This window comes from Scomber scombrus, chromosome 1 (assembly GCF_963691925.1).
Source record: "Scomber scombrus chromosome 1, fScoSco1.1, whole genome shotgun sequence".
Classification (NCBI taxonomy): domain Eukaryota; kingdom Metazoa; phylum Chordata; class Actinopteri; order Scombriformes; family Scombridae; genus Scomber; species Scomber scombrus.
The window spans coordinates 23,007,344-23,019,973 of NC_084970.1; the positions used below are offsets into that span (position 1 = coordinate 23,007,344).

The 12,630-nt window shown below is 38.3% G+C and overlaps 1 protein-coding gene across 1 annotated transcript in view; it reads right to left on the reverse strand.

Moving 5' to 3' along the window:
- mettl15 (methyltransferase 15, mitochondrial 12S rRNA N4-cytidine) overlaps positions 1 to 10,960 on the reverse strand; it is a 50,413-nt gene extending 39,453 nt beyond the window's left edge. The window contains exon 1 of the mRNA XM_062423564.1: positions 10,742 to 10,960. Within this exon, the coding sequence (XP_062279548.1) occupies positions 10,742 to 10,960 (219 nt within the window). The remainder of the gene's footprint in view (positions 1 to 10,741) is intronic.
- Positions 10,961 to 12,630: the final 1,670 nt, after the last annotated feature.

A 12,630-nucleotide genomic window follows, 5' to 3' on the forward strand; every position in this document is an offset into this window, starting at 1 on the left:
GCTTCATGGTGGAAGACATGGTAATAGGGAAAAGACACATCTAGAGGCATTTAAGGAGATGCTTCCAGTAATTTGAAGACTGGGTTGACAATACAATATGAAATGAAAGGAACTAGGGAATGGGGTGGGGGCTTCGTAGTGCAGTGCCATGGACAGATTTTTGATAAAGTTGCCCCGGGCTCTTCCATGACTGGTTCTATCATCACTCCATTTATGTTTTATGGTTAACAGTATGTGTTAAAAAGAGGTGATGGGACTGTAAAGCCAACAGTGTGTCACATTTCAGTGTAGTTAAAACTACAAAAGAGATCAGACATACCGCAAGCATGCCAGCAAAACAGATGCTGCACGTCTTATTCTGTGTTGTCTGTCGTCTGATGGGTGGCCACATTCATAATATTATAATCAGAAATGCCATTTATTTCATAATTGATCGCGACTTTGTGTGCATGTTATCCATTTTCTGTTTACAAATCATCAGTGAGAGACGCATCCATTCCTGTGTAGGTTTTGTCACTTGACACAGATGCTGTGGTCTTATGTTGGTAAGAGCAGTTTCGTAACATTTTTATACATCAAGTAAAAGTTGTCATATAGGAGCTGTTATTTCTGTAAGTTGTTTTACATCAACCTGTACATCTGCGTCAATCTTCATTCTAGCCATTTTTCTGTCTCAATTTTTCTGACTTTGGCAACGGAAGGTAATATCCCTACACTTCAGTTGTTTTTCTAAAATAGGAAACAGCTGTCAGCAGAACAACAGACCAGTTTGAATCGATGAAAACCAAATTTTGATGAGGCTTTCATATTGTCAAGTTTAATGACTGACTAATATCAATTTCCTCACAGTATATTGTCATATTGCCAATCCCTAAATTTAAGGTTGGGGCTAGTTTGTAAACTTGGGTAAAGTTGGAAACAACAAAAGGTCAGAGTTTTGAGCTGCCAGATACCCGAAGAGCTGCAGGAAGAAGTGACCATGAGCCATGTCCGGGCTTTTGGTCCCTGACATCACAGCCTTTTAAGCCTTTAGGGTGTTAGTGGAGGGGAGGTAAGATTGCATGTGATTGCTGCCTCTCAGCAGGATGCTGCTGACAGAGTGAGACTGAAATTTGCTACATCTAGCACTGCTGCCGCTGTGTACTTCTCAGCAGATAGCACACAGCTCCAGCATGCATATTTTTCCTTTAGGTACCCATCAGAAAAAGATAAAGGTGTTGTGAGCGAGGTTTTGTGAACCAAAGTGTATCTAGCCTGTGAAACATTATGTTTAAGAGGGTATACTGACGAGAGGATGCCACCACTGAGGAGAAGTTTCACTCTGGTTTACCTCACAGGATTAAATGAGACTGTAAATGAATGCAATGGTCCTCAGTAAGGCCTATTTTCAATTCCTTGAAAGGGGAGAAAACTGCCCATCTTTAGATAGAAGACGAATTAAACATGAAGACATGAAAGCCAAGTAAAGTGTCTGTGAAATATAATGCAAAAAAAAAATCAGCAAACCCGAGCAGGGACACTGTAGTTGAACTGTGGAGGTAGACATGGTGTAGGAACAGTGAAAAGGAACCGAGGAAAGTTCTGTAAGTAGTTTAGGTCAGTAGTGTCATGAAGTGTCGCACGGACATGCTCTTCCCTGCCAAATTAGTCAGGAAATAGAGTAGGCAAGGAGTGGGAGCACTCCAGCTGAGAACAACAGCACTTCATCTGGATGATGCTGGGAATATAGATCATGTTGGTTACACAGATAAGGTCACTGGCACTGACTTTTATCAGGAACAGTGCGACAGTGTTTTAATAACGATCATTTATATGCAGGAACACATGCTGAGGAATAGAGTATACATCACTCCCGCCTTACATCACCTTCAGTTTAAATTGGCCACAAGAACCACAAGTTTAAACTGTGAAGTCTGCAGTGCTCGTCTTTGGACCTTCCTGCAGAAGACAATATGAACATAACAATATGCGGAAATGTTCAGCCATACTCTACTGTCCTTTTCAGGAAATCACCAGCATACCTTATGTCCAGCAGCAAAGGCAGACGCAGCGTGATGTTATTCTGCCAGAAAAAGTCTTACTTGGCATTCAGACTGAAAACAGCGCTGTGTTAAAAAAATGGCAAGCAGCAATATGTATGGGCGTGTTTTAGCAGGGACTGGTGAGACATGATGTATGATTGAGGATAGCTGGTTGTAGTAATCGATCCATGAGTTTGAAGGCCTCTTAAACACCAAAGCGGTGCACAGCAGTTTATAATACTATTTGGAAGGACTTTACGACTGTTGAAAGTATAACAGCGACAAACATTTTCTACTTTGTCGTGACTATCTGGTAAAGTTATCGGCCAGGATTACTTTTTGTAACTTGCATGTATTTGTCTTGCCAACAGTGCCTTGCAGGATTTGATTTGACTCAGTTCATCCACAGGCCCATCTCACAAATTTTACAATATACAAGCCACAATTTGCAACATGAAATCTTTTCCTCTTGCTCATTTTGACACATTTCAATCATGAAAACTAACCACATATTTGTGGGCGGCTCATGCATGAGAAAGTGAGGGTGCCCTGTAGGATTCACAAATGAATCTGCATTTTGAGAGTGACAATCATTTTTGAAACCTGACTCTGCCAACATTTGTAATCTGTGTGTAAGAAATTCTCACAAAATTGCTTTTGTGATTTGTGATGGAACTTTGATGATGATATTACACAAGGAAGTGTGTGCTGGCTAGTGTCAGCAGATCAGGACACTTACTGTACATCTACATCCCCACTTACAGCAGTAGCGTCCATAATTTTAGTTTACAATAGACAGTAGTGATACAGCAAAATTAAATAATTGTTTCATGCTAGAGAGGAAGCATGTCTAACATGAAAATGTCTGCACCGTAGCAAATCAATAGATAAAATTACACAATTTTGAATTGTACAGAGTCAGTTAATACCAGGGTATTTAACTTAACTTAACTAAAAAAATAAAAAAATATATAATAGTCAAATATCCACACATTTATAATAAATCACTCTTCATACTAGCCTAAATCAGCTGTAAATAAAGGTGCACATTGTCTAATGGTATGAAAAGAAGTTAAATCATTTGATAAAAACCTGAATCAATCAGCAAAATATTATAAAAAATTATATCAATAAAATCTAAACAATAACAAAACCAAAACGGTGATGAATAGTAAATAAACTAAATTATAAATGTCCTGCTATATAATTATCATGAACATATTTGCAAGAAAAAACCACTGAGATAATGCAGTTGGACCTCACACAAACACCAATTGAGGATGTGTTGCAGGAATGAGTCATCTCAATCCAGCTGTCCACAGGGCATGTATCTGATTAGCATACCAACACTCACACACCAGGAACAAATGTAAATATTGCAATAAAACCTGCTGTAATAGTATCAATTCAGCATCAGAAATGGATTTCAGTTTATTTTTTACTAAGTTTAGCGATATTGGATGCATGTGAGTATAGAGTCATACAATTTCAATAATTGTTATTAAAGCTATATGCAGATATATGACTCTAGGTAATTGATGTTGAAGCAGTACACTCTCTCCTCTCCAGTTGCCATGCACTGTTATTTGAAGTTATGCGCATCAGTAGTAAGGAGATTTTTTTTTTTTATCTTGCTCCTGCTATCTCGTTCTCACACACACACACACACACACACACACACACACACACACACACACACACACACACACACACACACACACACACACACACACACACACACACACACACACACACACACACACACACACACACACACACACACACACACACCATGTTGTCATGGCAAATTCAATCAAACATTAATACAGAGCAACATTTAAGAAAGTATTTACTTTTAGGGGAGCATCTATGCTTTATTGGTGCATAGGTTGCTCTGTAAGCTATGAGATATACTTTGCGCAGCTTTGTGCTGGAAGCAATGTCTCAAAACTGGCAAATACACAGTTTGGGGTCTGACAGGTAGCTTTACTAATCTTAAGCTATGATAGACACCATCTGCTCAGGTAGGTAGGTGCAGGCTTGCTTTATTTGTTTAAGTTGTTGTTCAAGTGAACCTGAAGCTGAAGAATGTGTAAGATGAAAGGACTAAAACAAATCTACAGGACAGTGTGGTGAAGCACCCACAAAGGGGTTGTCTGCTCAGCAAGCCTGAACGATCTGTAGACTGAGGCACCCCATTTGGCTAATGAAGTCCCAGACTGTCTTCACACCACACCCCCACCCACCGCTCCACTATGAAACATTCTACTCATGAAAGTAATGAGGCAGGGAGGGAGAAAGACTCTTCTGGCCACTGATAACCTCAGACTAAACTTGCAACCTTACGAGACAAGGGCCTAATATCTGGCCGTCAATCAGCCCCAGCATCCCTGGCTGGAGTGTTTAATTACAAGGATCAATTATTTACTAGCCTCCTCTTTCACTACTCAGTGCTCCCAAAAAAGGAGTGTAAAGAAAAATAAAGAAAAAGAAATAACATTGGGAAGACCCTGAGGAGTCTGTGGTGGCAAAATGAGTACAGCGAAAACAGTAAGTTGTTTGTTCCAGATCATGTCGGTAGTGTTATATTAGATATTAGCTATTCTGTGCATTATGTAAAGCAGACGAGTTCGTCTGGACTGTTTAAAAGGTGAAACAACTGCAATATGTGCTGTGAGATTCAAATAAATACAATGACATGTGCAACTTTTAACAAATGCTGAGCACATTTAGTACATACAAATGCATTTACACTTGAAAGAACTGTTTAAGGGAAATTTTAAATACTGAATAAAAAATAAATAAATACACATGTTCCTTTCCAAGAAGTACAAATATAAAATCTGAGGTTATTTTCAATGAAGACATTAACTGAGAAAACGTTCAACATTCTATATGAAAATAAATAAACTTAATTTATAAAGCAATTTACTTTTTCTTTTCTTTTTTTTACAAACGAAAAAGGTGCAAAGAAAACTCAAACTCTCAAATACTTTACTTCCCTGTTCTTCATATTCACTCATGAAACTATGTCTTGACTTCCGCTGCATGGTCCAAACAGCAACAGCAAGGCTTTTAACTAATTTGAGGAGGCAAGATCATATTACTCATCGGCTTGTGTTCACAACAGCGCTTCAACTGGATGATGCTGGTAGTATTTATACTAACAAACAGGAAACTGATAAAAGTCACCAAAATCAGCTTTTACTTTAAATACAATACTTTTCTCCTGTCTATGTGCTGGCAAAGTTTAGGAAGAGAGTATTTATCAGATTTACAATGGATTATATATCAAGTCTCTAAATTGTCTTGCACAAAGGTACATGTACTCATTGTACTGCACTTAGAGATCTATTTCTCATCTTATCTGGCCCGAAATTCAGATATAAGACTTTAAACTCATCTTAAATAGACAAGATTATATTAACCATATCAATCTCCCTCTGTACAAGCCGATACATTCAGTGCCTTGTAAAAGTATAAGATAATGTGCTGACATTCTGATGGACACGATAAGGGACACATTCTGTCAGGTAGTCGTACGCATCCTGACTGCTTTTTTCACACTAGATTAACTTGCAAAAAACACTGGTGTGTTTTGCCTCCATGCATGAAAAGCTCTATAAACGGTTACATTCCACAAAACCATATTTAATGTAAGATATAATGTCACACAAATGTACACTTTGTTTTCTGGCCTGTATTCTATCTTGCATCTATAAATACAAAAATAAAAGAGAAAAACATTAGGAAGTAGCAGCTGGCAGAGTGTTTTGTGGTCATCTATCCATAGAACAGAGTGTCTCTTCATGTGTCCGAATTACAGCCAGCCAAATAACCCAAATAACAGGGGAGACAGAGGGGAAGTGAAAAATGCAGCACTCAAGTAAGTCTGCTGTGGTCCTTGGCCTTAAGCTACAACACCTGTGATTTGTGGTTTGCCTGTTTCGATGTATTTTTGTGTGCTAGATTTCCATTGTCACCATGAGTCTAGTCTAGTTTGTGCTATTTATGGTGCACAACCTCAATAAACAAACACACAGCTTTCACATAAGTTAGCACTTGTGCTTCTATTGCCTTCATGATGATCCCAGACCTTTGAAAAAGTCCTGGACAATATTTGTATTGAGGTGAATGCAACTGAATTTAAGATGTTGTGTCGAATTGACCCCAATTAAACAATTTGGGTTAATCATTTCCCTCCTAATGTGTTACCACGGAGCTTAGGCTGAGTTTCTACACAAGAGTCAAACCATTAGTGACTGCGAATAAGTTAAAACATGTGAGTGGTAATTTCTAGTCAGATGCCTTGGGTAATGCAACATAATTATATGTATGGCAATTTTTAATTTGACTTGACTACATTGCTCATTCTAAATGAATAAAGCCTATAATTATCAATGATCCTTTCACATCGAGAGACCAAAAAGTACCAAGTGCAATAAAATGTCCAAACAATAATTATTATTTGCCTAATCTTGCTCAGCAATGGGTTGACTGTTAAAAGAGTCTGATACTGATCCAAAAAAAAGTAGGTTTAACACTTATGGCCTCATTAATTCCACAAGGGGGAGCGTGTTGAGACTGAAATGTAAGAGTAGGCAGCTCGTTTCTCCTTCTACAGCAGGACAGGGTTTTTCCCCTGGACTCTCAGCTGATGGCTCATTAATCTATTCTAGAGGAGGTCCCCTACGCAAGCAGCCTGCGCCAGTTGAGGACTCCTCATGCTTCATCCTTTTCAGAGCACCTCTCTTACTTAACTATGAAAATTAAGTTGAAGGGGGGGGGGTTTCATAAGAAGGAAATTCCTAAACTAAAAGAAATAGTGGATTTATAACAGGTTCTTCACAGCAGTGATAGTGCCAAAGTCTAAAAAAATCTATTTAAGATGGGTCTTTTAAACATTAAAATTGAATTAAATAACTTTTCCATTTCCATTCCATTTTCCACTGAGGGTCAACACCACAGTATGCAGCTCTGAACAGCTTTCAGCTCATGGTTTTGGTTTGGCACAATGTTGAGTCCATCCAGCTCTCACCAACCTCCTGGTGAAACGTTGAGCAGCTTCTCCTAACATCTCTATCTGGTGGTCAGTTTAAATCATATATTTAGTAAAAGACTGAGACAGCAATTAAAGAAGACTATGATTTATTAGAGCTTGGGTTTTATTTTTGTCACTCTGGCCGGTCATGATGACAATATGCTCAAGAAAGTAACTGATCTCACTAAAAATATATCCTACAGGGGAAAAACACTTGTTGAATCAGACACATTGTAAATAAGCAGACAGTTTAGCCAGAATTCAAGAAAAAAAAAACATATACGAGTGTCCCTGTCGCTAGTGTCCTCATTGCACAATTACAATCTGGGTGTTCTCAACCACAAGTATGGTATGTCGAAGATGAACCCATAAGTCAGTTTGTAAACTTTACAACAGACAGTTTTATCTGAATGCAAAACTTGGAAATGGTAAAGAAATATGGGAGAAAGAAACCATTGTTCTATACATCTTGGATAGATTTACGTACATCCTTCGGACAGATACCAAATTTCGTGGAAATCTGTCCAGTGGTTATAAAGATAAAATGATCCATCAGGTCGATCCAGCCATTGGGAAAAAAACGAAAAAACAAGAGAGATTAACGTAATTTACTTTTATATTGTATACACTACAATTAAATGATTGTTACATATGATAATAATCAGGCAGAATTGTTATTTTGCTTCTACATGAAATTGTGTTGATGTGGGCAACAAATTATACGTCTGGAACTAGGCTACTAAAAGTCTTGATGATAACCAGGTTTCCATCCAAATGTAGCACAAATTTTAACTGAATTTCCAGTAAATAAGTAAAAGAAAATGCAAAAACAAAAAACAAACAAACATTGGTCATAAGTTGATTGCACGGAGCTGGCGGCACTAATTCTCCAGTTGGGAGCCATTGAATAACTGCAGAAGAAGAGGGTGTAACATGATCAAGAGTGCCAGTCGAACCTCAAACAGTGGAAAACGTGATGGAAATACGACCTTTGTGTTTCATGTGCTAATTAATTTGAGGAATGTGACATTGTCTCCTCATCGGTCCACACTGATCTTCAGTTAAGTAGAAGCTTGAGTGATGTTCAAGTCAAATGCTTCATGTATGATATGATTTTATCGTGATGATAATTATCTTATCGTTAACTTTGTCAGATTTAGTTTTTAATCAATACTTTTCAATCTCAGCCAAGCGTAAAAACTGTTTTATGATATTTTGATTAGTTGGTTGTTTTTTTTTAACTTACAACATTTCGAATTTGTTTTTATGCACATGTTCAAAAAAAGCACATAAAAACAGGTGGATGGAAATGAACTCAATCATTTGCCTCTCAAGGCCTTTCCATCTTCCATCCCAAGAATCAAAAAACACATTTTCTGAATCTTTTTCTTATTTTGTAATCTTGTGTCCCCTGGGTGCAGTTTCACTCTCTCTTCCTGAAGGCTGAATATGTGTCTATCTACAATAGCATTAACATGTCAGAGGTGTGTATTTAAGTGTCAGTTTGCTACAATTGTCTCCAACCTCAGCATTGTTTTTCTCCATATCAAAAGGCTTGACCGGATACCCCAGAATAAAAAAAAAACATTCTCTTCTTTATCTTTCTCCACCACCTCCACAAGTGAAAAATGTGAGGGACTTTCAATAATGTTACAATCCATTTTGTAGTATTTGTCCCAACTTCCTTCAAGAATAATTCCCACTGTACCCTGCATCATACAGATATGCATCAAATCAAGGCAGAAAATGTTAACTCACAGCTATCACAATGACCTGTAAGTTCTCCTTCTTGGTTCAGTAAATGTATGCTTTTATTGGGGAAATATAGTAATCCATCAACCCAGATCCAACCAGCATGATGGCTGTTATTGTGGAAATATAGTGTAGGCTAACAGTGCAAATTAGCTACCTGGATACACATTTACAGCCAGACGTCCTGTGTGGGGGGCAACAGGGCACTGAAAGGCTCCATTTACACACTTTGGTTTAACTGCGGTATTTGCTCTGACACCCATCATCGCCTAAGTACTCAATTCATACATACTCTGCTTCAGCCGACAAGAGCAATTACATATTGGTGATTATTTTACTATAGCCATTCAAATTATTTATCTCACTGCTCTCAGTGATTTCAGCGCTGACATCAAGTGCAGGTTTTCCTCCTCTGTTAATGACAATATAACATCACCACTATAGATCTGACTGCTTAAATGGCAGCTTGGACATGTCACAATTCACACACAATTCATGTCAGCATTCAGATTTCTGATTGCCTCAGTGAGATTTGCAGAGCATGTGGCTGTCTTTTCAGTGACAGTTTTTCCATATTACTGTGTGCTACAACAATGTGACACAGTATCACGCTTTTAATGTTGCTGTGGTGGTTATAGAACCTGTGAAACTGCAATGTTACGTGCAGCATGTGTCATCATCATTTAAAGAGATAAATTAACAGACATCTGCAGAGAAGCAACACTTAAAACATTAACTCTGACTGTAACCAATACAACACTTCCAGAGAACGTCCAACTGAGTGAGGTCTGCATCATGTACTGTACAAAAAAGAAAAAAAAAACAACTGTTTTTAATAGCATCTGATTGGCAAGCTGTCTTGGGACAGTTGGCAAATGGGCGGGCAGCGGAGGAGTTTAGAGGTGCTAAAGTTCAGGCAGGAGCGACGCAGCACCCTGTGTCCTGCCAACAACGTTACAGTGGCGCAATTCCTGACTAAGTTGTTGACCCATGGCCCCCACCTGCCTTTGACCGTGCCTTATATATGGGGGGGGCATCACTTCCCCTCCCATGCTGCCTGCCACACCAGAAGGCTTTTGACTCATACCCATCTGTCCTGGTAGTACATACATTAAATGAAAGCCAAGCTACTGGCACCCTTTCCAATTCATTTGTGCCTTTATTAACAAGTCGTTATATATTGTGTGAACAGAATTTTTACCTCGTGAACAAACATCTCAGCAAAGAGAATTATTAGCAGTAGAGAGGAGATTTCTAATAGCTCTGTAATAAGATACTGTTGATATGTGTGTGTGTGTGTGTATGTGTGTGTGTTTGTGTGATATACTCATTTGGAAAACTACTTCTTGACACTGGTGTGAAGTTATTTGAAATTCAAAACCAACCAATGTATTTGTCATAGAGGGAAATGCTGTATTCTGACTAACCATTTTCTGACGTACAGCTGTAAAATCGAATACAGAAGCCCAGTCTATCTTGATGAGGATTAAAACATGGTTGATTGAATGCTCCTGTAAATTTTGAGACTGTAGTCAGTGGTGACGTTTAATCAAAATGCATTATATTGACAGGTGTTCTGACAAACATTAGGAGGTCAGAAAAAGATAACAGTGTCTCAAAACACAAATACGACACACTTACTTGCAAATATCAGTGTAGTCAGGCTAAGAGATCCAATTTACTTACACAACAGATTAGCCTACAGTCTGAACACATTCAAGGAGTGAATGTGGGGAACATGTAAATGGATGAATACGTTCTCCTGGCAAAATGAAATACGAGTAAGATCACACCATTGCTTTTCTAAATGTTTAAACGAGACACTTGCTTAATCTAAATAACTATCTCTCACTGTGGTTACAAATAGACATGAACTTTCTTTAAAACATCTAGAAGCTGGTACAAATAACAAAAAAGGCAAACTTACCTGACCTGGTTGGATATCCAAGTAATGAAGCATCTCTTTAAGCATGACCGGTGTGTGAGGAGGCTTTTCAGACAGTTCTTCTGATTTGTCCAAAGAACCAGAAGATGCACAAACTGTAGAAGAGTGCAGATTTAATTTCCACGACCTCCATAACCTCCACACAGCCAGATTTGTTTTCCGTAACATTGGGTTGAAACGCACTGACAGGTGCAATGTCATGATCTGTGAAGAAAATAAGAGCAAGGGGATGTGATGATATAAGAATTAAAACCTTGCACAGTAGGCATGAACAATTTAAACCAATTAAGGGTAGCAGGATTTGTTGACAACCTATTAAAAATGTGACAGGTGATTTATGATATGAACATAATTGTTATTGTTTGGCATGGTCACTGACCATATACCCAGTGATAAATCTAATTAACAGGAATCATACATGGGAAGATTACAAAGTATTATGCGTTTTTAGCTTTGATATTGCCAGTAGGGATGGAAATCTATAACTGACAAAATGATTGGATGACCAAAACAAGATTTTAACCTTTCAAGCCAGTGGAAAAACTCTGCAGGTTGACCACTGCCAGCCACACAAATCTGTTGTTCCTATATTGCATCATCAATAAGATATACTTATAGTTTTTTGCTGATTAATTGAACATTACTGCCAATACTGCCTGCATCAGGAATACAAGTGAAACACATGGTTAAAAAGGTGTTCAAGTGTTTCCTGGCAACGAGATGTATTGAAAATTAGAACTCTGTTTGTGATGTATGACTCCAATAAAATAGATTTATGTGGTGCATCTTCTCTGGTGCCAATTGGTGAATGCAGATTTTTTTTAAATGGCAGCAATGCCAAACCTGTTGTCCTCAACAGGACTTGAAGTAACTTTTTTTTTTACATTACAAGGTTTGCATGTAGATATAAATCAAAATGTCACATCCTCATTGTAGCAAGTTATATTGTACACACTAATTCACTTGAGGTGTGTAGTCACTTCACATGGTATGCCATTATTTACTGAGGGGGTCACAGGCTGTCATCACTGCCATGGTTACTTAGTTGTTAGCCAATAGGTTAGAAGAGGGTAGAAGGTCATGAGGAATATAACTTCCTTCAGCACTGGGTTGGTTAGCTGTTAGCATTACATTACATTACAAAACGCGTATCATCAAGTGTATGTTATTGTTTATTTATTGCCACACAAAAAACACGTGTGGTGTAAAACAGCTAGCAAATTATCTTGCTAACAAAAACACCAGGATAACGTGCAGAAGTGGAGGTGTGGAGTAAAACCTACTCGTGTACACACTACTAACGTTGACACGATTGTTCAGGTGTGTTTGGTGTCGCTATGATGTTATTGATAACAGGTAAGCAACGTCCATACACCATCTACGGCTTTTTAATCTCACGTGTGTGTACTACTGTTGCTATGACAGCATTAAATCAACAGTAAGTTAGTTGTGCGTTGTACAACTGACGACAGAGCGCAGCTATCGATACTGTTGCTATGCCACCATGTTGGATGACCTCGCGTTAGTAGCTACACACATTGACAGCGCATACACGAGTGGAGACGCTATAATAAATCCATTACATTAAAATATATTTATATATATATATATATATATATATATATATATATATATATATATATATATATTTAATCAGAATGAGCTGTGTCGGAGCAGCGACTGAACACCTCAGGAGGTTAGCTACAGCTTACCGTTTCAGACGGTGTAGCTCCACCTTCAGCGACAGTAGCGTGCAGGCTGCGTCACTGCGTCAGTGCGGCCCGCCCAATGACCGGCGACAGAGGAAGAGGGCTTGTTTTTGAAAATATTGGCGCTTGATGTGCTAACGTTGGTTATGATCGTCTAAGTTT